A 24185-nucleotide genomic window follows, 5' to 3' on the forward strand; every position below is an offset into this window, starting at 1 on the left:
CTCCACTGTACTTCACATTTTCAGCATCAAGGACACAGGTTTCTATATATAACATGTTAGATAGGAGACAGACACTTTTCAGATGCAATCGATGAGCAATGAGCTGGGAACGTGAGCCCAGTCTGTAACTGGGGAGAGGCTCCCAGGTGCAGCTGCCCTTTTCTCTGTGAATCTGCAGCTAGTTGAATAATATTACCTGTACACCCTGATCATTAGACGCTATAGATTAATTACTTCTAATTTAATGATGTAAACAGGAGGATCTTAATAGTGCCTCTGTATTTAAGTTACTAATGTTACCAAGGGTGTCATGATTTAGACCGACTGCTGTATGTATCATTAATTGCCTATATTGTCTCAATGGAAGGACATGGTGTCTGACAGCTATTGCCATCATGTTGATTTTTTTTTTTTTTCAAACCTGATGCTAGCATCTAATACAGCAAACAGCAACATTCCCATACTGTCTATAGACTGTTACCATAATAAAACCATGAAACCAATAATATTTACTGGACAACACAACACTGGTAACGGAACTTAAACGAAAAAAATCACAGAAAACTAACTGTGTGCCAAATGTAAATACAGTACCTCAGTGTGCATCATGTATCACCATTACGGACAGAGGCTGAGGAACTGAAAAGTAGTGTGTCATAACATCCAGTTCTCTATACCTTTTTAATATACTTTGCACACTACAAAAAATGACTTGAAGATGTATTCTTTTCCGTAACAGGTAGGACGGGCAAGACCAGATGTTCAGAGTACATACTGTTAAGCACATTTATTCTATTGGTCATACGCAAAAAGTCCATCTTGCAGACACATTCTTAAACACGTTTTACATTTTATTATATACAATGAATCTGTTTCAGTAGTGCAACTCGTGCAAGCATGAAATGACAAACATTGTCCTTCACTTTGTTTTTATATACTGTATAAACATCACTGTTACTTATAAGCAAAACAATGTCATATTTAAGATACTGAACTTTACACATTTGTACAGTATTCATACCATCTTAAGATAAACTGTGCTCCTTTATTGTGACCTATTTAACAGGAATTGTTCAATGAAAAGCTTTTATACACAGCACAATACTCTCAAATGCGTCCCACGATCAAGGTGTATGTCCTGTATAGAATGCAGTTCAAAGTAGTGCCAAATATTTCAGTATCTAAGCACTAATTAAACAAAAACTTAAAATGGGAAGAGCAGGTGATTTTGCAGTGGACTCGCTTAATGACAACATTCCAGTTTTCAGACTCTTTCTATTTAAAAAACAATAATACAAAAACAAAAGTAAACCTTTGTACAAAAAAATAAAAATATTAAAAACAAAAAAGGATGCTTGAACATCCATACTGGAAGTTATTTATTTATGATCCTCAATCCATGTTGAACTTAAATGTTCAAAAGTGTTAAGCATTACTTTGTCACAATTCTGCAAACTTAAACCCTGTACTACACACATGCACACCATCAGAAACGCAGTTTCAGCTTCTGTTACCTTCTACATGCGCATGTTCATAAGACATGCTTACTGAAACTGGGAGTGTATCTGAATGCACAATTAGTGACTTCATGCTTTGGAAAAATTATTTGCATCAGCACATTAAGGCAAAAAAAAAAAGTTAAACATGCATTTCAAGACATATTCCCAGCCAGGTGACAGATAATCAAACAAAGTGCATTTGTTTTTGTTTTAACAATAACCCCTGAGCACTGTAATATCGTGTCATATAAAGGAACCAGGTAAGTCCACTCACTTCACTTGCATAAAATACAGAACCTGTAGTTTATGAACAGAAGCCAGTAAAAAAGCACAGGTTATATGAAGAGGAGGAGATAGAAGGGTAGAAAGATCTTTTCCTTCTCCACAGATTTCTTCTCCTTCAGGACAGGCTTCTCCAGTTCTTCACTGAAGTGTAAAATGTTAAGTATTCCAGGGAACTTCAAATTCTACATTATTCTTTGGACAAGAACCCCGACATTTTCCAAATGACAACCACACTTTGTTGTGCTCACAGAGCATGCTGCTAAAAATTCAAGTTTGTATTGTGTCCACTTATCTGAGCCTGCACTGGCTGCTATGTGTTGCTGAAGTGGTTAATGCTCTGTGGATGAAGCTGTTGCCACATCTGCTGCTGCTGTACTGCTAGCTGTTGAGACTGGTCGGAGGAGGAAAGGATGTTCATTAATGGAGCCACGCAGTTTGCAGGAATGATCAAACCTGTTTTCAAAAAGGAGAACAAACTTGTTAAGATTAGACCTCTAAAAGCTCCCCCTAAAAACAAACATTCATGCACCTTTCTATACATTGCTTCAAAACTTTGCCAAAACAGAAATCCATTAATAAAACCAAAAATATTTAGGCACCAATCTGCAAAGTTAAATGTATAGATCACAAGCACTTGCGTCATTATTCTTATTAATACAACTATTAAACTACATCTGCATTTGTCGACTTTTATTCTTGGAATTCAAATATTGTAGATATCCGTCAGCACAATAAACAACCTACTTGAAGCACATTTGATGCTTACCCACAATCCTCTGTCCATCTTCTGTTCTTAACCGAACTATTTGCATTTTGACATTTGTTCCACTCACTGAGGCCAGAACACCCTCAACTTTTGTCCAGACACTCAGTACCGAACCACACAGGACAAAGTACGTTCGGCAGCGTAGACCGATTTCACACTGTAGTCCTACAGATGCCTTTTTGCAATTGCCTCGCCTGGTAAGACACACACATGTAGAAACATAAGTGCAAGAATGCAGATATACATACGTATAGCAGCACAAAATTCACTTTTTATGTAACATTCATTAGACCCAAAACAGTAAAGCATATAGGTGGTTAAACAGTTTGATTTATAAAGCGCCTAAAATCTTGAAAAAGCTTTGAATATCACTTCCTTCTTTAGTTTGTCTGATAACCACTTCTACTCTTTGTTGACCCAATGCTGATGAAAATGACATTTAAACCTCAAGATGGAATTATATAAAGCTTACCAATAGGCATGGGAACATGTGTCTGCTGATGAATTGTACTGCTCTATCCAATGTTGCTTGGCATCTTCAGAAAGTACCTGTTTGATGCGCACAACACAACACAAAAAAAAAAGTTACTTAATGACAAAAAACGGTCCCCAAACTTTGGAATCAAGGGAGGTAAAAAGCAACGTGTGAGCTATAAGGTGGCACAATGCAAATCAAAGGGTTTACCTTCTTGCATTTCTTCCTAATGTCTGCGTAGACCTCCAGTTTGAGCTGTTTTCCTGTGTTTGGTCGATACACCAGAAACAACCTCTTTTTGGCATTAACTTCCTTAACAAGGATTGCAGTCTTTTTGTTGTTCCTGATCTGCAAACGGTAATAAATACACACATTTAGGACACACCAGAAAAGCAAAGTGGGCTGTCATACACTTAACTCATGATTACTTTTTAAACCCATTAGTATTGTTGTTTTTATTAATGTCATTGTTTTTATTGTGCTACCTGCAACTTTTCAAAAGGTTAAATTTGATTACATACTGGAGTTGATTGATACTTGCCTGTATATAAAATCCATCATCTGGTCCCGACTGTTCAGCCCAAACTCTGGTTGAATCCTCCCAAGACATTCCTCTCTCGACACTTACCTACAAGAGAAATACATCTGTGAAGTGACTGAAATGCCACTATACATCCATATATATTGACTCCCATACTGCTGATACCTGGCACGCTCTTAAGTTACAAAACACAGGCTAGTCAGTTGTAATCAAATAATCCGGTTAACTTACTGTATACAATTCCACATGTCCTGAGGTTGAATATCCCGGAGTAAGAAATTTCTTGGATTCTACTTTCCTCACCTTCTCATCCCCAGAGCCAAGATCTGAACAGAAAATGCACATATTAAATTCACCATGTTTAATGGTTTTAAATAACAGATGCATTTTAGGGAACTGAAATTGCTTACCCAAAATACCCATATCATATCGACCATTCTTTTTGGCATTCTGAATTACAGCACTTAATGTGTCCGAGAAATACTGAAAGAGTGCATTCTGTTGTTGGACCTCCATGCCAAGAATTCGATTCAAGAACTTGCCAATGTTGTTATAATCTGTGAGAAAAGAAATTTTCCAAAAGATTTAACAGATCACACATTTTTCACTTCTTTATTATGATGTTAAGGTTCTCTTATCAGAGCATTCCAAAACTTACCTTTATCCAACATGAGGATTCCTGAACGATCTTCCACATTTATTAATCCAACACCAATCAACCCATGACGAATTTCTGCATTTAAAAAAAAAGAAATCAAAATACTGCCGCTTTTTTCTTTAAAATCAGGACTGTAATGCAATAATGATACACGTTCTATTACCTTTAAAGAAATCTCCATCAAAGTTAGCAGGGGGTGACACTATTGGGGAATCCAAGTTTACAATGGACTTCATCACAATTTCCAGAGCACTTCTACCATACTACAAAAAAAAAATATATACATTATATAATGTTAGAATATGAATCCACCTCGCGTACATGTACAAATCTGTTTGGCATACAGATGCCATCGTATGGCCCTTAGCAATTTTTATGACAACTGGATTAGCAGCACTCGCTAGACTTAGAACTGTAAAGTGTGACACACACATTTCAGATTGCCATCCATTACCAATGGTGTAAACTTATATTTTCAAACAACAAAAAAAAGAAAAATAAATAAATAAATTTGCAGATAATAATGAAGGGCTTACCTTATTGTCAAAATTGAATCTGCTTAGGTCTCTGGATTCGGTGGCTCTTCTATCACCATGCGTAAGGGCTCCCTTAAAATAGAAAAGGCAGGAAATTGGGGTTACACACAGAAAAGGTACAGGGCAAGCAGACAGGGAAGAGGTTTGAATTCTGCAACTTAATTACATGGGGTCATATCTATTGCAACTCAAAAATACTTGGTTCCAAAACCAAATTGGTAAATAAAAGCTACTCTGACACTTCTGAATAATTCTAGGTGAATACATAGACATGACATTTGTAAAAATAAAATTGTGGAGGTCGTCAGAATTACTGTCTTCAGAGACAGATCACTTCCACTTACCAAACTCTCAAGCCTTTTGGCCACAATTGATGCAAATCTCTGTTCTCCAGCTAGCTCGGATATGAGGAACACGTACTCTGGAGCAGTCACCTGGTTTGATCTGTGTGTTCGTCCTGTGAAATGAAAAGTAAAAGTTAACAAGCCAATTATCTAATACAAACTTGGGTAAGTTACTCAGCCTCACTAGGAACCACTGAAAAAAAAAAAAAAAAAAGTTCTCCAGCTAAGAAAACACAAACATTGTAAGCAAGGCTACTCACCAAACTGCTGAATGGCTCTATCAGCACTCCAGGGCAACTCCAAAGTCATGTGCACGCGTCTCCTCTGGTTTTTAACTCTCCGGTCTGCTTGCAATGAGATACCAGAACTTGCAGCTTCTGATATTATGGCAATGTTCTTCAAAGGATAGAAAAAGTATGTTCTGCAAATTGTTTTTTATTTTGATGTCAAGAATAAAAACAACATCCCAGGACACAGCTCACTGTGACCTACATCCATTGTGCACACATATAAAAATGAAAGTTGGAAAAAGGTATAGCAAAGTCTACACGGCAATGCACAAAACTTATCATGCCTACGTAAAACCATACCTTCTCTCCATCCATGAACCTCTGTTTCTCTGTGATATTCAGGATTTCCACTGGAACATCAAGCTCTGATCTCGATTCATAGGATATGCTTCCGTCATCATTGCTCACAACTCTGCCCTTACGCCCAGTCATCTATAAAAGAAGCAGAACCATTCATTCCCACTGCAGGAAAAGCAGCACCACAATACTTCATATCAACACAAGCAAGTCACTCTGAAACAGAGGGGAAATCCTCATCGATGACACTGCACTTGGAAGATATTTAGTCCTTGCACTTCAATTCTAACTGAGACTTAGCATTAAGGGAGAATCTACATACATTTTAAACCTGTGCACTGCAAGTTTTAGACCCACCTCTGCCACATTATCTGGACCTCCAAGTTCATCAATCAGTTCGTCGAGAGTGTTGGGAGGCAGCTCTTCAGCAAGCTTCTCTAGTTTGTCTAGCAGCTCTCGTTTCATCTGCTGGGCATTTTCAACAGCATCCTGGCTAGTTACACAGCTGCTACTTTCACTGTCTTTTTTTGCTGAAACACAGATAACAGATAAACCATTAAACCAAGAGAACCTGCAGATAGGGATTTCCAAAAAACAGTCAGTCATTCTATCAGTGCCAAAGCAATATTATAGTTTTGAACTATACATACAACAAACAGTATATAGAAACGGCCATACATTTATATCACACAAATTAGATTTGATGGGTGGATAAGATTCAATTATTCAGCACTTACCGATGGAAGGTGCACTACTTGTAGTGTTAGCAACTGGAGTTGAAAAAGCCGGTCGTTTTGAGCCAAGACCAGATGCCAACAAGGCACTGTGGATAGAATCTGGATCTATATTCTTCTTTTTCTTTTTATTCTTCTTGTCTTTTGTTTTCTTGTGATCTTTTCTTATTAGCCAAGGATCTAAAAAGAAATGTTTAAAATCAAGCACTTGGTAATAAAACACTATTTACTGGATCCTGTTGGTCAAACAGCATTGATAGTTACGGATTTCATTTTACAGAAAGACATATTCATAACTGCAACTTTAAATGAACTTTTGCAATGCTTTAACTTACCATCTTCATCGTCCTCACTGGATTCATCTCTGAAAGGATTGAAGTCATCTTCATCATCCTCCCCAGAGCTGACAGACTTGAAACTGTCATTGTCACTTTCAGCTTCCTTTGCAGAAGCAGAGTCGCTGTCACTTTCATCAGAACTGCTGCCCCCGAGCCCACCAGACTTGCGAGGCTTCTTTGCTTCCTTCTTTGTGTCTTGGCCTAGTAAAGAAACATGAGAGCATTCCATGAGAAGGGAAATCAGAAGAGCATAATGCATGCCAATCCATGACCTCGCCGAAGAGGAAGACTTGGTTATATTAATTTGAAGTAAAAAGTTGGTTTATTTATTTTTTTAAATTAAGTCCTACTTATGTCCATCAACCTCGCTCCAAGACTGAAAACATTTCTTACCTTTCCGTTTCTTTCCCTTATTGTCTGTAGAGGCACAGTCATTGGGAGATGGAGTTTTCTTAGCAGATAAATCAATTCCCAATAAGCTAAACAGCTTTTGTCTGTCAGGTGCTGGGAAATGTTTCTCTACAAGGGACTGCAGAACTCCCCTATTGAAAGATAATGGAAAATGATAGAATTCATGCAGACACTGTATGAAAGAAAACAAAGTAACGTCAAGTTTACATCCACCCTGCCCTGCCCCGTGGTCTCAAGTTATTCTGACCAGATAGATCTGTATTGTTTGTTAAAATATAAGATTAGCAAACCTGGCATTGGATCTAAATTTCAGTTACAACAAAATGTATTCACACACTTTGTAACGCAACAAATAGCTCTGTGCAGAACTTTTTAGTACAATAGTATCTGTTTTAGTTTAGATTGTACAAACTTGATTTCAACACGATCTAGGAACCGATAGATAAAAAGGAAAATAAAACTTACTTTGCTGTGGAAACAAAGTCGTTTAGCTCCCCACCTCCCTCTTCCAGTGCTTCTAGTGTGCGGGCTTCTCCAGTGGACTGAAGACCAATAACTACGCACTTTACAAATCAAAAACAAAGGTTCAAATCAGTGCTTCCATTGCTTCTCTTATTAAAATCAAGTACTAGAAAACAAACTGCAATTATCTGGTAACAATGCTGGTTTAAGTTCAAGCGAGAAGGTCCTTTCACTTTGTCCTGGGTAAACCATGTCACAATAGCAGGAACACCGGAGTTACTTTCATCAACACAGTGAAGAATGAATGATCTGGACAGAGAAGGTACGCACTACAAGATATCCTAAATCCTGTTTGTTCTTACCTTTCCGTTTTTTATTTCTTCTCGAGCAAGTTGCACAACTCTCTTCACCTTCGATGCTATACAGAGATATTTGAAGAACCTTTGGTGTGCCGACCAGAACTGGCCCCACATAGACTTCTTCATCCGTTGCTCTGCATCCATGAGGTTTGCTGCCAGCTGGAACTTCTCTCTGGCTGCAACCCACTACAAAACATTTGCTTTTTTTATTAAAATGGAATTTAAAAACACAGGCAGTTGTGAGTAGTAACTGATAACATTATGAAAAAAAAGAAAAAGCCTTTACTCATACATAATATATTTTCTGTAGTACAGCAAGATCCAGGTTTTTAGCTTCAACTGAATCAATACTGTCAGTGGAAGCCTTGTAATACTAATACAAACCAATGGTAAAGAGATTCCAGTGGTCATACGTTTTTGACTACAGTATATCCTGAAACAATAGAAAAAGCAAAACAAAGCACGAGGAAGTGAGTGGTTTGCTCCGCAAACACAGCTTCCTTATTAGGCAGACTTCAAATTGTACATGCATTGCCTCTATTTTGCAGCAAATGCAAGTTTTCAAATTCAGGTTTCATGCTAGTTTTATTCCTCACAGAACATTTGCTTCAAAATAGGACCCTATGTCTACCTACTGGTTTGAGGACAGGGCTGTAAAACTTGATATTTTGTCTTCTAAAATGATGCTTGATAGGCAAGCTGTGCAGATAAGCACTCGCTTCCTCGTGTAATGATTTGACCAATCTGCTATGAAAAACCAGAATGACTACTTACCAATCGCACAGCCTTGTTATACATCTTGACATAGTCTTGGGTCAGAGGAACTTCCTCGATTTTGAAGGTCACACCTGAAAAGCTCAACTGTCTTGCAATGTACATTCCACGTAGCTTCATATCCATGGCAACAATTTCCATGGCACCTACCCCTCTTTACAAAAACAAAAAATGTACACACACACATTTATTTCTTTGAATACAATATGGATATTCATTGGTTTAGCAAAAAGTTATTATATTTGTGAAATATAACAAAAGTAAATGGTATTTAGCCAGCTTCATGCGAGTTCTTTGTTGAAGGGAACACTTACAACCACACAGTAAACATTTCTACAGCAGCAAGTGCACAATCATAAGGATTACCAGTCATGGAAAAACCAAATTGTACATATTCCAATATATTACACATTCTTATAAACAGCTACTGCTGTAGGGTTGATAAGCAAGGTGAGCAAGCAACATGCCACCCCCCTCCCCCAGAAGACCTTCACATTATGTATTAATATTAACAGTATTGTGTGGGAGTACTGTCTTGCTAATGTGCATATCCACACAAATACCAAGGCTTGTCGCACCATTTTGAATAATATTTAATTTGACACTAAAAGCCCATTTAAGCTAAATACCTTGTAAATTAAGTTGGACTAGTAACTTGGTTTATGCAAAAGAAATTTAAAAAAGGACCAGTGTTCTAGCTTCATATTTAAACAGCAGTGTTGTATAATTTACCTTCTCTCCACAGCTTGAATGAAATTGCTGAACTCCTTGAATGGAGTTCCTTCACCCCAAATTCCAAGACGATTCATATATGCCATGTTCCGTGGCTCAGAGGCACCTAGCCAAATAAACACATCAAAATGCTGTACGGAGCATACTTAAGAACTTGGTGCTTTGAAGCCGAATTGTATTTTCCTAATCGCTACGAAATCCTCAGAATCTCTTATTTTCCGATATCACTACGTTTTCAGATTCAGGTTTTCTGCAGTGGTGGCCAGCAAAATTTGGTCCCATGTGTCAGACAGAGGTGTATGGAGGAATCAAAGGGTTTGTATCAAATTATACAGATATATAAAGTGATATAGAGATAAACGTTCTGCTTTTATCCTGCATGTTTTCATATGCAAGGCCTTGTTTAAATTGTATTTAAACATACCGCATTATTGTGCATTCATCACAATTCAACAACAGCCCAAGAAACACACACTTCTATCACCAGAACAGTTCTCCATACCTGTAGCACTAGCATACACCACCCTTGCTTTTGGCAGTTTGTTTTGCAGTTCTAAGACAGCTAACCCAGTCTTGGTAGGTTTCGAATTCCCAATTGGACATACATTTTTTGCTTTGTGGCATTCATCAAACACAATCTGAACACTTAGTTAAGGAACATCTTTACCAAACAGACTGAAAATGCAGCCAAAACTGCAGACATGTAGACATGAAAAAGACACCTACTTCATTACATGCGAGTACTTCAACCTGTAGGGATAGCATATCCCTTCCAGCTCCTTATTTTAGAGCAAAACTTGCAATGAAATCAAAGGATACAACTCCATCAAAGTCTTCACCACACCAATGAAGAAGCTGTTTAAATCTGGTCTTGTATTTTCCACCGGACTGACTTTCACCAATCAGAGAGGAGTAAGTTGCAAAAATTACACCTTTCTTCACACTTCCATTGTGTTTGGAAGAAATTTTCCCATATTTAAACTGCAAAACAAGACACATGCATATGGTAACATGTGAATACTCAAGAAGCCTGTTTTTGTTTTGTTTTTATTAAATAAACGGTGTATTACCTTATTCAGTGAATGGACCTGGATATTTTTGGCTCCAATGTCTCTCAAATCTCTTTCAGCATCATACTTCAAGTCATTGGAAACACTAAACCTGCAAGATTAGATACAAAGGTTACATTTTATATGACTGTCAGCTAAATATTTACAAACAAAAAAATGGTTTAAACTTGTAAAAAACGTGTCAACCAGACAAAAGTACTAGTCTTTGTAAGAGTTACTACCACAAAAATGTTAACTTATCTTGTGCTATAGTCACAATTAGTGTTGTACAAGTATGAATCTATCATCTCAAAGCATAGAATAAGCTTCCCTCATGGGGATGCTTAACTACTATTTAACAAGAGGTATGTTATCTGTATTTTAAAATGTTAGTGCAGTTATTATTCTTACCAGAGTGCCCTTTTCCTGCCCAAAATGTAATTCTCGTAAATGATGCCTGCAATGGTTCTCCCTTTCCCTACGCCAGCTCCATCTCCTATTAAATAGGCAGCTCTGTCTCCATTTGGAAGGAACGTTTCATGTTGCTGAAAGTAAGAGAAATTAGTGAAATGTCTCATCTTAAAACTAGAAGGATTGCACATGTTTAAAACACATTTTAAACACAAAAAACATTTGCTATGGTTTTACCGTTAATAAGCGGGGATTGAACTCAGTGGAACAAAGCTTCCTTTGTCCAGTGAGATGAAAGTGAGTTTCCGAACACCCTGTATACAATGTACATGATACTGGAAGCTGTACATGGTACTGTACTGCAAAAAACATACAAAGAGATTCTCCGTGTGAATCAAAATAAACAAATCTGAGAAGACAAGCAGGTAGACAAATACCTGTGCTGTGTATGTAATTGCTTCAAGCTGCAATGCTGAAAGCCATCCTCTATCAATGATCTCCTCAGATAAAGACAACCTGTACCACACATCAGGTGGAGAAACACTGGACAATGAACTTGTCTCAACGACTGGGTCAGGATGACGCAGACCAACTTTCACTGCAAAAAACAAACAATTCTGATAAGAATGCTACAAAAGGGTAAATGATTTTTCTTCACATCCAGCTTAAATAAATCAGTTTAAAACAATGCACACACACACAGATCACACACTCAATGCAAAGCATGTATGAATTTAGAAGAAAAAAACCATTAGACCTACATTTCATTGGCATGTATTCAGCATAGGTTTCTGCATGGCCAAGCTCCTCCTCATCCTCCTCATCTGGCTCCTCCTCTTCTTTTATTCCTGGTATTTTCTGGAAATATGTTTAGACACTTATATACCATTGATTAAAAAAAATAAACATTTCAAAACAGACTGGTTTTTTTTTTTTTTTTTTACATTTTTGGTTTTCAGGGTCATTCCCTTTGTTTATTATTCAGTAAAACAGTTACATATTCAAACTACTTTCGTCACTATTACAAGGGTTATATAAAATTTTACATAACAGAAATATGCAGTTTTCGTAGGGAATACCATGACATATCATCCTAAAATACTCACGTTAGTAGGCGAAAAGCTCCGCATTTTAATATCATCATTAATCCAAATTCGTGCAACATCTTTGTTTGAGACTTCCTTCTTTACACCATTATTTAGATCAGCTAAAAACAGAAAAGATGGCAATTTTACTGTAATTAACCAACAAAATGTACAGTAAGCTATGAAAACCCTGGCTTAAATGCAAATATATCTTGTTTCTAATGTGTTGCACAATAACAAGCTATTGTTTATTATACTATTTAGGTCAAGTCAAGGACAAAACCGATACAAGTTACAAGTATGAAAGTTAAATCCTGGTAACTCATCGGATATTGATCCTGTTAACTAACTTTAAACAACAAACTAGCAAGGCAGATTACACACATTTCAATAAGGAACATTAATCTTTAAATCCAAACTACCCCTGTGCAACAGACACCAGCTCAAGACTAACGTGCATTTTAAACAACATTTAAAGGTGCACTGTTTTTCACTCCAGTGATAACCATCAACTATCTTACCTGGTTTATTTAACATCTTTGTTGAGAGCACAATGATCTCTGTAAAAGTCAATTTGTTTCAAAATGTTTTTACTTACAAGAACAAAACCTCAAGAATTGTCATTTTATTTGCTACACACATGAATTTCAATTTCTTACAACATTTCTTGAAACACTGTTTATTTAAATGAACATTCCTACTGCCAGATGTAAAGTATAGGGTAGACTAAAATGAACGAGGGGCACGCACTGGTTTAAATATAATTCACACAGCAGTACTTTGTGTAGAAATTCATTCTATATCTTCATATAACGCTCATCCCAGCTAGTTTACTGCAGGTTCTTTCATTCTCACACATCCTCCACCCACCATCTTACAAGCTACTGTACTTGATATTCCCATTAATCTGTTCAAAGAAACACATGCATTATATGGAGCCCGACATTTTGGCGAATGCATTTTACAACCTAGCTCTGTTTTTAAATCTTATTTTAACTGCAACACTGTGGGGTTAAGCTTCCCATTAATTGTATCTGAAAAGCTCTCACACACGTCTTTAAAAAATGGGATAAGACATCATTATGAAGAAAAATTAACATACAGCAATTTGCTTATTTTAACAAACATGCTACTTACTGGCAGCTGTTGCTACTGGCTGAGCAATATTTGAAGGTGGCTTCAGTTTCATCAGTTCATTGAGACTGCTGCTTCTAAGGAGGTCTTTTAGTTGAATCTGGTCCTTGCCAGGTGTGGTCAGTGTAGTGCGCATTACTGGACTTGTGTAGGATGGCCGCGTTGTCGCAGAGGTGTGAACAATTTTTGCCATGGTGATAGTCTGTCTGGATGTTGTGCCAGAAGGCTTGGTCACAACTATTGTTCCCAGGGATGGGAGCTGATTCAGCTGATTCAAGACGAACGTTGTGGTGGAGGGTTGTGGCTTCTGCAAGAAAGCAAAATATGAAGCAAATATTGTTTAACACCAAAATGAACACTGGTACTTATTTACTGTATTCCTACTTAACCCATTTTGTTCTTTATTTGGTTTGGCATCCAGGATACGACTACAGTAATGTTGCCCACAATAAAGCACTGTATTTCTCAAAAACAATCATAATTACAACCTTTTTTTTTTCTCTAGGAAGATGAAAACATTGATTTGTATTCCACATCACCAAATAAAATAATAATGATAATACGGACCCTAACAGTCACAGTTGGAGTAGGTGGAAGAGCTGGTCCCTGCTTCACTGTTACTGCTCCCAAGTCTTGTTCCAATGCACTAATTGGTACTGACTGAAAAGAAGGAAAATTCAGAATATGTATGGTCTGTTCTTTGAAAGCGGAGAAAATACAACTGAAACTGTACAGATTCAAACAGGACAAAGCAGTCACTGTACAAACACCAATATATTAAATACATTTAATGTAGAAATGGCATTGTGTTCAAAAGCCAAATATCAAGATGGATGCTAAAATGACTTTTTTCCCTACCTGTTGATTACCAGCAGATGGCAAGGGAGCCCCCAATCCAGCATCCAGTGGACCAATATCAAAGAGATCATTTGGACTGATTCCACTCTCGCTCAGAGCAGCAAGTAACAGGTCTTGACCTGGATCCATCATCTATAAGAGAAGGATGACAACCATCAAATGACATTTACAGCAGTACAAGGTCACTTTCCAGCTCTGATCAGAAAAAACAAGGCATTCCAAAAAATAATCGGAAGAGAAAAAAAAAAAGAAGTTGATGAGGGGCTTCTACAGCGTTTACAATATCACACAAGAGGGGGTTCGGTCTTACCTAGTGGCATGAACTCAATAGTGAATTGAAACAGAAACCATCTTAAATGAAAGTACGGGCCTATGCAGTTTTTGGTTTCATCTTGTGAGTTGACAAACATAGAAGAGTTTCTGTTAGTATATGAATATATTAGGAGATAACTTTAAACAGAACTTAACCTTCAAATTGTATGAAATCATATGTATGGCTAGTTTATTTTTTAGCACCTGGAAAATGTTAGATATGAGGAATAGCAGCATCATTTACAAAATAGTTATTATCTGGGGTTTAGAGCACTATTTAAGTTCTTAAAACAACGGGTGAAACTAGACCCTGCTATTCACAGTATATAGTGTATTTAATAATGTATGGCATGTTTATCATTTTTCTTTTTTTTAAAGCAATGCCAAAGTTAACACCTGAACAGTATTATTAGATCACCTAACAGCCCTGTATGACAGAGAAGTACTGGACAACAGTTTTATCCTTAAATGAAAATGTTACTTGTTAAGGTATTCATTTCTTCATTAATTTAACTATTCCTATTTTAACAAGTCAAATTATTTTTAGTAGCTTAGACGACAAAGCAAAAGCGTATTTAATATGTAACCAAAATAGGCTAAACAGGTTCTGTCCTTAGGTGACCTCGACTCTTTTTAAAGTACTTAGGCAACTCATAAAAAAGACCTTCAGACACATGAAGATAAAAACGTATGTTTACAGTCATATTTAACTAATAATGCTTTAAAACTATATCTTGTCTGTACAACAATTGTATGGCAACTAGCGTAAAGATACAAACAGGTTAAACATGCGTCTGCCTGGTACACATGTGTGAAAATAATATTCTGTTACACTAGACTTACTAAATTATTACATTTCAATGACACGTCGCCTACAAAACGCCTTCCTTAAACAAGATTAGCAAGTCTTAGGTTGCTTAAAGAAAGGTCAATTTAAAGCAGTCTGTCATAACCTCTGTTCAAACACGTGTTCGGGTTATAAACTTCCGGGTTTGGTTGGAGCTGGCTACGTAATATTCGTTTTGTTAATTTTTAAACAAACAAATCAGAAAATTATATATCACACACACACGATAACATGTCAAATATAAAAATCTCAAAAAAACAAACAGACGACCTGACAAAAAATAAATACCTCGTTGTAAATCAACATACGTTTGACATACGGTGGCAATACAATTATATAACGCTTATATATCCTACCTGCCTTCAACGGTTAGAAACGTGATCACATAATTTAGCATTTGCATGAACAAAACACGTAAACTGTGTGTTACCCTAAGCCTAATTGTTTAATGATTGATCAGTCTGCACTTACCATCAGCGGACAACTGTATCCTGAAAATGATAGATGTTTACTTCAAAACAAGTTCCACTCAGCCATTTAGAAACGCTAGTATCAGGATATGAATTGTGTTGTGTTGTGGGTTTGTGTTTCACGACGCAGAAACACGGAGTCCACGCCGTTCAGCCCGGGCTGTCTGTGACAATGCTGCTGCTGCTGAGCCCCGTCTCTTGTGCTGGAGAAAGACTCAATCCTTCTCGTGTGTGTTATGCTCAGTCACCGTAGCAGCGCCAAAATGAAAACAAAACACACTAATTTGTAATGCTCCCACGGCGCAGGTCGTATTATTTCTTATTCCAACAAAGTCCCGAGATTCTTAGCGACCATTTTAAGACCTCGCTGCCCTCATATGGCACGTACTTTTCTACTTTCTAGTCTCCGATCTCTGCTGCGGATTTAGGGGTTGCTTCTACCTCATCCCGACTCTTTCTACTCAACCGTCGCCATCTTTACCGAGCAGGCACAGCCGCGTGCGGATCACGTGACACCCGCCGAGAAACGTCCTCGTGTCGCTACCTGGCCGCAAACCGAGCCCTCGCTGACAACCCACACGCTGTCCGCACGATATATGCGCCGATTCAGAAAAATACAGAATTAAAGGCATTATTTTATATTTTAAAACAGGTCGGAGAAGGAGAGAAGTAAGCCTCTGATCACGTGACCGCGGGTCCGCTTGACAGGAAGTGGCGTAGAAAGACGAAACCGCTTGGAAGAGGGCGATGGGAGTAAGGTGCTCTGGCAGTGGCGCCATGTTTGGGAGGTCAGAATTTCTAGCTGTCAGGTGTGATACAAACTTACTGAAACGTGTTTTTATCCAAACTAAAGTTAATACAGTGCTGTAACATTTAATAGGGAAGTGTTGAACTTTAAATTTGAGTGTAGGCTCGTTTATTTTAATATATTATGGCATAATATTATCTCAGGTGTATGTGCTCAAAGATAATTTTTGTATAGTAAATAAAAGACAACATCAATGCTTTACAGCTCATCCTACTCACACTGCACCAATTCACCACTAGATATCAAATTCTTGGCACATTGACCTTAACTCAAAGACTAAAGAAAAACCTCAGCCGGCATTAGATAATATTTACTTATTTTACTGACTCACCATCTGATGACAGTTTGCATTTAGGACCGAGGAGCTGGGTCCTTCAGTGTAAATACAACCCGGTTCAGAACTGCAGAATTCACATCAGACTTCAATCAGAATCAGATCAAATTAGTAAATATAACCGGCCAAGCACTTGTCTTTGTTGCAGACCTGAGCAGAATTGCATCGAACTTTCATTAGAGGGTGATTAGTTCTGAAATCCTTCCACGAAGAGCTAATGAACCCAGACAGACTTCCCAATGTAATTCTAGCGGTCTAACCTATAGCACTGTGTTTTATTGATTTGTTATTTTACCAGTAAACGAAAACTGAAATCCTATTTCCAAAAATATCCTAGAAGTAACATGAGAGTAAACAGTTACAAAACAATCACAGGTCAGGAAATGGCCATTGTTTTGGGAACTTCACTTATCTAATTAAAGCCTTTGGGGCTGTCAGGCTCAGAGAACAGCATTGCTAAAGTAAGTGTTTGCTTGTTGCTGTGGCCTCATAACACAAGTGCTCGGCCAGTGACATGTTGACAACTGATACATCAACTTTGGTTTCCCTGACGATTTACCAGGAACCTATTATGGAACACCAGTGGCAAGGCAACCACAACTACTGGGCTTATATAACTAATGCGATTCCTTGCTCATCTGTAGTTAACACAATGAATGAAATGTTTCAAAACCATAACACCTATAGGCTGTTATAAAACACTATGGACTTATAAAACAGCAGATTCACTAGCTCCGTGCTAATGAATCAGCTCTTTCCATTCTGTTGTGCATCACTAACTGGTTGTCATATTCAGTGTGAGTCACAGCGACTAAAAAGACAACTGGTTCAACTGCAACAATAGTAACACATTCAGACAGCTGTTTATTGCGAAACGGTATTTGTTTGGGTTCTAAATCAAAATCAGTTCCTTAGAGACTGCTCTATGAGTTTTTTTCACAGTAATACAGCACAAACATATAATACTCAAATGCATTTGCGCTAAGAAAACAGTTGTACGACTATTTTTATTTACATTTAAAAGCTGTGGACACAGAATATTTATTCAATATATGGGTCAATTACAAATACCGACACACTCGGAGTCGCCTGGGAGACTGACATGAGGGTTTTAACTTATCGCGTCTCTTTCACTGTCGCTTCTAACCAATCCGAGTCAGCCTTGAAATTCAAACAGCCGAAACTGGCCTCTCTTCGATTCTGAAAAAGGCTTCGTTCTTCTTCCTCTAGAAGCCAATCAGAATGAGCTGGGTTGGCTTCCAAATGACGAATTACGACGTGAGGTTTACATGAGTATCCAATAAGAGCAGCGGAGGCGTGGTTAGTTATCACCCGCAGTTAGTTAAAGGTAGTAAGAATTTTCGCGTGTGGATTTGTATTTTTTTTTTAAAACTTGAACAAAATTGATTTTAATATTAAGAGATACCTGTAGTTGGAAATAAAACTGCATAACAGAATTGCATTGCAATGGCAAGAGGTAAGTACGTATTATGATTAGCATTTATATGATTTAAGATTCTAGAGCATGACGTGGATTTCATTAGTCTATTCAAAGTTACGTTAAAACACAGCTTGGTGGGTAAATGGCTTGTTGATACGGTACATTGAAAAATTAAGATAATTTACACCTGACTGCCGTAGTATGCTTTATTTTTCGATGCTCACGGTATTATTAGTTCAACAAGCGCAACCGAACTTTTAACATGAATGGAGATTTAAAGCCGCAGTGTATGACATTGGCTTTGTATATGAGAGCGGGTTTATTACACCGAGTATTATTATAATGGCGTTAATTAAACTTCACCCTCCTCTCCAGATTATCCAATGTGTGTTGCATTTTTGAGGGTTGTATGTCTACATATAAATGTAAGTCAAAGAAGGTCTTGTTTTATGAAGCATGTATTAACAATTTGCAGCGCCTCTCCAGCTTGTTAGAGAACAACTACTGTCTGTCCTGATGTGACAAAGCCCTAGTACAGTAGTACTGTGATAAGTAGTGCTTTGGTCTGTTAACCACAAATACAGTCTTGTTTGCTGAACTGAGTTGACACGTAATTACCATCAGTGTGTCCACGCACGCGGCCTGACGTGAACTTCTAGTTCTGCAAAACACTTACAACTCTGTACTGTATAACACGGGTACAGTGCTTTACCTCTTAATACTAAAGCATGACCTTGTGGCTCTCCTTGTGGATACGCAGATACAGGTAGTTATTGAGGTACTATTGCAGGGCACAGCAGCCTTGGTGCACCTAGCCTGTTAACTAGTTCATTATTGAATTGACTCCGCTCAAGACAGGTTAAATAATGTATGCAATGGACTAGAGGAGCCAAGGTTGCCTGCCTGTAAATTTAGAGGAACTTATGCTTTTAATAAAAGCAGTGTCACGTTGATTTTAGAGAAGCTGTAAAATTGTAAATGAATGGTCTGTTGAAGAATTTCACAGAGGACTGACTTAATTTCCAGGCACAACGCTTTTAACCTTTTATTTACTGCCCTGGTGCTTCCCCTCACGCTTCCCATATGTATTGGAAAACGTAGAACAGTGCAAGGAATGCTGTTCAATTTCAATTTGAGTACAGCAAGAACAGTGGTATTTCTTTGTCGCGGTTTGTCCATGCATGTATATGCTGTCTTTCTTGGAAAGACAAAGTAATAATTGTTCAATGTACTACCCTAATGTAATTCAAAATAAATGTGCATTGTACCAGTATTTGCCGTAGTGCTTGTTTTTTTTTGTAACATTTAATTAATTCATTTCTTGTGGTGCAGTATTAGTAAACGGGTTACTGTTGTGCACTGCAGGCTCTTTAAATGTCACGTGGTTCATTTTACTGTCTGGCTCTTAAAAACATGGCGGAGGGGAGGGACTGCATACACTGTTTTAGTTGAAGAAAATACACCGCAGTAGTTCACTGTAAACTGTATGAAATGTCTTAACTTTATATGTTAAAGGAAAGGCGAAAACCTCTGTCCCCAGTAAAGGTAAACCCGAAGACGCTACTCGGACCACAGAGGAAAAAGGAACAAAGGAGAACACGCCCGAAATGAACCGGGTAGGTAAATTCAGGCCCAGGGTTTTGTGTTTTAAGATTTTTATTTATTTATTTATTTATTTTGTTAATGTGTAATTTTAAATGATTTGGCCACATTCCAAAACGTAATTGTATTCTTGTAGCAGAATTTATAAATGGTGCGTTTTATCTTCAGGTTCGTTTTTATGAAACTGAACTTGTGTTTCTGACTCTGGAATGTCAGCAAGACTTTGAGTTGATTCATCTTTATGTGAACTTCACTTGAGTGAAGCCTATGCGTGCGTTAGTATTTGGGACTCACGCTCGCCTTTTGCTGTATAATTCTGTATGCCTGTTTAATTAATCCGCAGTGGTGGTGAACAGTTCATTTGGAAGCAGGTTTGACGTTCTTATCCTGAAATCGCCGGTGGGAGGTAGACTCCTACCTACATCAGTGCCGTTTATATTAAAGTTGTCGTCATCTGATGTGGTTTCTTCCATTCAATGGAGTGGATTTGAGCTCCGTGGTTTGATATGGAATAGTGGTTACCTGTATTGTACACTAATATTTTACTGTCTTGTATTATGATGCAGATTGAAAAAGTAGTGATCATAGCTTCGCTTTATTAGGAGCCAAGTAAAAAGTAAAATATTCAGTTCCTGCACAAGAGCTTTAGAGTAACACATTATGATTAAGTACCAGAAATTATTTAAATGTCTGAAAACAATGGGAAACGTTTTAATTTGATATGTATAGGAACAGTTCACTCTGGGTGTTTGTTTTTTTTATATACTACTGTTCTCTCCATGTCAAAACAGGATATCATTTTAAATGGCCAGCCTTCAATACGCAGTTTCTTGAGTCCAAGCAAGTCTGGTAATACACGCTGCCCACTTCAAGATGAAAACTCTACCACTCCTAGTAATGAAGCAAGGTGTCTAGGAAAATGTGCTGTAAAAAATGAAATACAGAAGCAAGACCAAGGTACGCATTTTCATTGGGTGTTTTGTAGTGCACTGCTGGAAAATACTCCCATTGCAGAATCTGTTTTCTAAGAGCCAGATACATTTTTATGCCAGAGAAATGTAATCTCATTCTGTGGAGAGGAGCCTGAACTAGTTTCCTTTGTCTTGCAGAAGTTATACACCTTTAGATCTATTCCCTGAACTTGGCATCAAGTGTTCACCATTTTTAAATGATATATTGCATTTAAATGCAGTATTTACTTTTTCAGAGTGAAGTTGACATTCCCATGACTAGTCAGCAGACTTAATTGAATTAAGTCTTAGTAAATTAATTCTTGTTAATCAATGACTGATGCTTATCAGTATAAAGGTTCTCTTCATTTTGTTTTTGCTTGTAAAACAAACTTTTTTCCCCAGTATTAAATGCAATGTTTTCCACCAGTTTTCTAAATAAATTCAGAAGTCACTGGTCAAGTTTGAACAGTTTGGGGCAGCAGTGTGGAGTAGTGGTTAGGGCTCTGGACTCTTGACTGGAGGGTCGTGGGTTCAATCCTCGGTGGGGGACACTGCTGCTGTACCCTTGAGCAAAATACTTTACCTAGATTGCTCCAGTAAAAACCCAGCTGTATAAATGGGTAATTGTATGTAAAAATAATGTAATTGTATGTAAAAATAATGTAATTGTATGTAAAAATAATGTGATATCTTGTAACAATTGTAAGTCACCCTGGATAAGGGCGTCTGCTAAGAAATAAATAATAATAATAATAATAACAGTAATTTATTTTCTGTTATACTATGGACTGTATGATTACTCGGAGGCTTTTGTACCGCCATTCTTTAGTATCTTCTACTGTGTAAAGCTTAACTTTATTTGATCTTTGTATTTATTTTTTAATAGATAAAAAGAAAACTGTAAATGCTGACGCTACTAAATTTGAAGAGAAGGAAGCAAAACAGTGTAACGGAGCAGTGGCTGTCATTGCAAGTGAAAGAGAATGTGTAGCTGCTTCTGTACACTCCAAGGCAGACTTCTCTACACAAAACAGTGATGACCGATCCAATGTGAAAAAAGAGACTCCGCGCAAGGTCAAAGTAAAACAGTCAGGACGGAGAGGGTACGTAGATTTATAGAATCAAATACAGTGGATGTGAAATGATGCGCTTGAATGAGTATTAAAGGAAAGATGTGTGTGTGTGGGTTGGGGATATAACAACCTGCACAAGAGAATAATTCAACCGCATTGCAGGTCATTGTGGTACAGTGGCTTTTCATGTATTTTACTTTTAACTGTAGTACTACTGATTTCTGTTTAGACACCCTTTAACTGCTTGTTGTTTTGCAGAGCTGAGAGCAAAGGTTCCCAAAACCGGAAAGTAACAGACTATTACCCAATCAGAAGAAGCTCCAGGAAAAGCAAAAGAGAGTTGGAGGTCAGCAATCAACACCCTACGGCGATCCGAGTTCCTTAATGATTTATTTTATTAAACCCTCGTACTTTCCAAGTCTTAATTGTGAGACCTGTTGCCCTGTTGAATTTTAAATATCACTTGGAGAAGTATTCCTGAAATTGTACAGAGCTACTTCGTTTTACAGGGAAACATTTTCATAATTTGTTTTGTTTCTGCAGTTTGAGGAAAAGAAACATATTGATGAATTAATCACATGTGGGATAGAAGATGGGATGAAGGTATATATATATATATATATATTTTTTAAAATAATGTATTCTGTAGTTAACAGCAGATATTGGAGAATTAGTTTTTCTTTGGAACAGTGCGAATGCAAGACGTTTTACAAACTGTGATCCAGTAAGAACACGATTTACCAAATATGAAAAAGCTACTTGGGGCTAGATATCTCAACGCTTGTTGTGCAGGTGTATTTATTAACACAAATGCAAACATCTCTACCGAGTTTAATAGCAGATCTTACACTTTAACTTTTTTGTCTTTTTCAGTAACGTGTATACTGGTGTGTCTCTTACAGGTTGAACACATTGAAGGAAAAGGGAGGGGCGTGTTTGCTACTAAACATTTCCAGAAAGGAGAGTTTGTAGTGGAGTATCACGGAGACCTTATTGAGTTTACAGATGCTAAGAAAAGAGAAGGAATGTATGCACAAGACCCCACAGCTGGCTGCTATATGTACTACTTCCAATACCTGACTAAAACATACTGGTAAGTTTGTATCTAATAACAGTATTTTTTTTTATAAAAAGAATACTAATACTATTTCATGCACCAATTTTATTTTTTTTCCTTTTCCCCCAGTGTGGATGCTACAAACGAAACTGGTCGTCTTGGACGGTTAATAAACCACAGTAAAAACGGAAACTGTCAAACCAAACTTCACGACATTAACGGAATACCTCACCTGATACTTGTTGCCTCTCGTGATATAGGAAAAAACGAGGAGTTGCTTTATGATTACGGCGACAGGAGCAAAGCTTCACTAGAAGCGCACCCCTGGCTCAAACATTGACGTACCCTCACGCTGTAATCCAATATGTTTATGAAGGGAATGTGCGAATGATTTTACATACTTTAAAGAATTGGACCATTTTAAAATCTTCCTACATTGCATTTTGCGGATTTAAATTATAAAAAAAAAAAAAAAGCAATCTTAAATGATAGTCCGTGGTCATCAGTACTTTTTTTATATTCATGCTACATTTCAAAGTGTTTTGTATACAGATAGGACAAGTGCTTCCAGAGCATGCAGTTGTACAGGACTAGTGCTTTTTTTTTTTTTTTTTTTTTTTTTTTAAATAGATACAAATGTAGTTGAGGGACAAGATAACCATATGCTTAGCAATAAATAATTATTTATGGTACTAGAGTAAGATGTTACAGAAACTTCCATGAAATGCTAATGAATGCATACATACTCCATTTAAAAACTGGAAAGTGACTTTTTTTGTCAAGTGTAGTTTTAAAAACTTGAAAAACCTTTTGTACCTCTTAATACACAAAACCTATTAAATGTTCACATCCAAATGCTTCATGTAAAAGTATTTAAATAAATCTGTATGCTGGCTTTTGGAAGCAAGATGGGTTTTTTTCTTCTTTAAACTGTCAGTCAGTTGCAACATACAACTAAATTGAATGTGACCCTGCTAATTGAAGATCAACATAAGTTAAGGAAACAACAGTGTTAATTAGCTAATTTAAACAAATATACCCGAAAATTACAAGGTCTGTTTCGTAACAAACATATAGCGTGTCAAATGCCTACTGTATGCAAAACTACAATACGCATGTATCACAAAACTAAGAACAGAACTATACAAAAAAAAAAATAGGGAGATACTGTTTATTATAAAATATCATATTGTAGTTAATTCCCAAGAAAAGTGTAAAGGATAACGTTTGAGGTACTAACACTAGATTTT

At 37.2% G+C, this 24185-nt stretch overlaps 2 protein-coding genes across 4 annotated transcripts; one reads left to right on the top strand and one right to left on the bottom strand.

Moving 5' to 3' along the window:
• Nucleotides 1–830: 830 nt before the first annotated feature.
• Nucleotides 831–16354, bottom strand: LOC117428105 (protein strawberry notch homolog 1). Of its 2 annotated transcripts, XM_058994528.1 has the most exons (33): nucleotides 15669–16354; nucleotides 14039–14170; nucleotides 13748–13840; nucleotides 13184–13487; nucleotides 12568–12606; nucleotides 12068–12168; nucleotides 11723–11819; nucleotides 11399–11559; nucleotides 10962–11095; nucleotides 10572–10662; nucleotides 10321–10482; nucleotides 10004–10139; nucleotides 9502–9607; nucleotides 8770–8923; nucleotides 7999–8181; nucleotides 7640–7737; nucleotides 7157–7305; nucleotides 6761–6964; nucleotides 6429–6605; nucleotides 6049–6221; nucleotides 5695–5826; nucleotides 5365–5500; nucleotides 5105–5217; nucleotides 4761–4832; nucleotides 4388–4487; nucleotides 4225–4299; nucleotides 3977–4123; nucleotides 3798–3892; nucleotides 3567–3653; nucleotides 3236–3373; nucleotides 3023–3099; nucleotides 2551–2744; nucleotides 831–2237 (listed from the first exon to the last, which is right to left on the bottom strand). In XM_058994528.1, the coding sequence occupies exons 1-33, from the start codon at nucleotides 15669–15671 to the stop codon at nucleotides 2095–2097; spliced, it is 4206 nt and encodes a 1401-aa protein (XP_058850511.1). In that variant the 5' UTR covers nucleotides 15672–16354; the 3' UTR covers nucleotides 831–2094. The 2 variants fall into 2 exon arrangements, with proteins under 2 accessions (XP_058850511.1, XP_058850512.1); XM_058994529.1 differs by lacking the exon at nucleotides 12568–12606.
• Nucleotides 16355–18150: 1796 nt separating this feature from the next.
• Nucleotides 18151–23842, top strand: LOC117962465 (N-lysine methyltransferase KMT5A-B-like). Of its 2 annotated transcripts, XM_058994530.1 has the most exons (8): nucleotides 18151–18286; nucleotides 19766–19866; nucleotides 20644–20809; nucleotides 21692–21908; nucleotides 22137–22224; nucleotides 22422–22481; nucleotides 22781–22971; nucleotides 23065–23842. In XM_058994530.1, the coding sequence occupies exons 1-8, from the start codon at nucleotides 18277–18279 to the stop codon at nucleotides 23273–23275; spliced, it is 1044 nt and encodes a 347-aa protein (XP_058850513.1). In that variant the 5' UTR covers nucleotides 18151–18276; the 3' UTR covers nucleotides 23276–23842. The 2 variants fall into 2 exon arrangements, with proteins under 2 accessions (XP_058850513.1, XP_058850514.1); XM_058994531.1 differs by lacking the exon at nucleotides 22422–22481 and having other exon boundaries at nucleotides 18164–18286.
• Nucleotides 23843–24185: the final 343 nt, after the last annotated feature.

Source organism: Acipenser ruthenus, chromosome 21 (assembly GCF_902713425.1).
Source record: "Acipenser ruthenus chromosome 21, fAciRut3.2 maternal haplotype, whole genome shotgun sequence".
NCBI classification, from domain to species: domain Eukaryota; kingdom Metazoa; phylum Chordata; class Actinopteri; order Acipenseriformes; family Acipenseridae; genus Acipenser; species Acipenser ruthenus.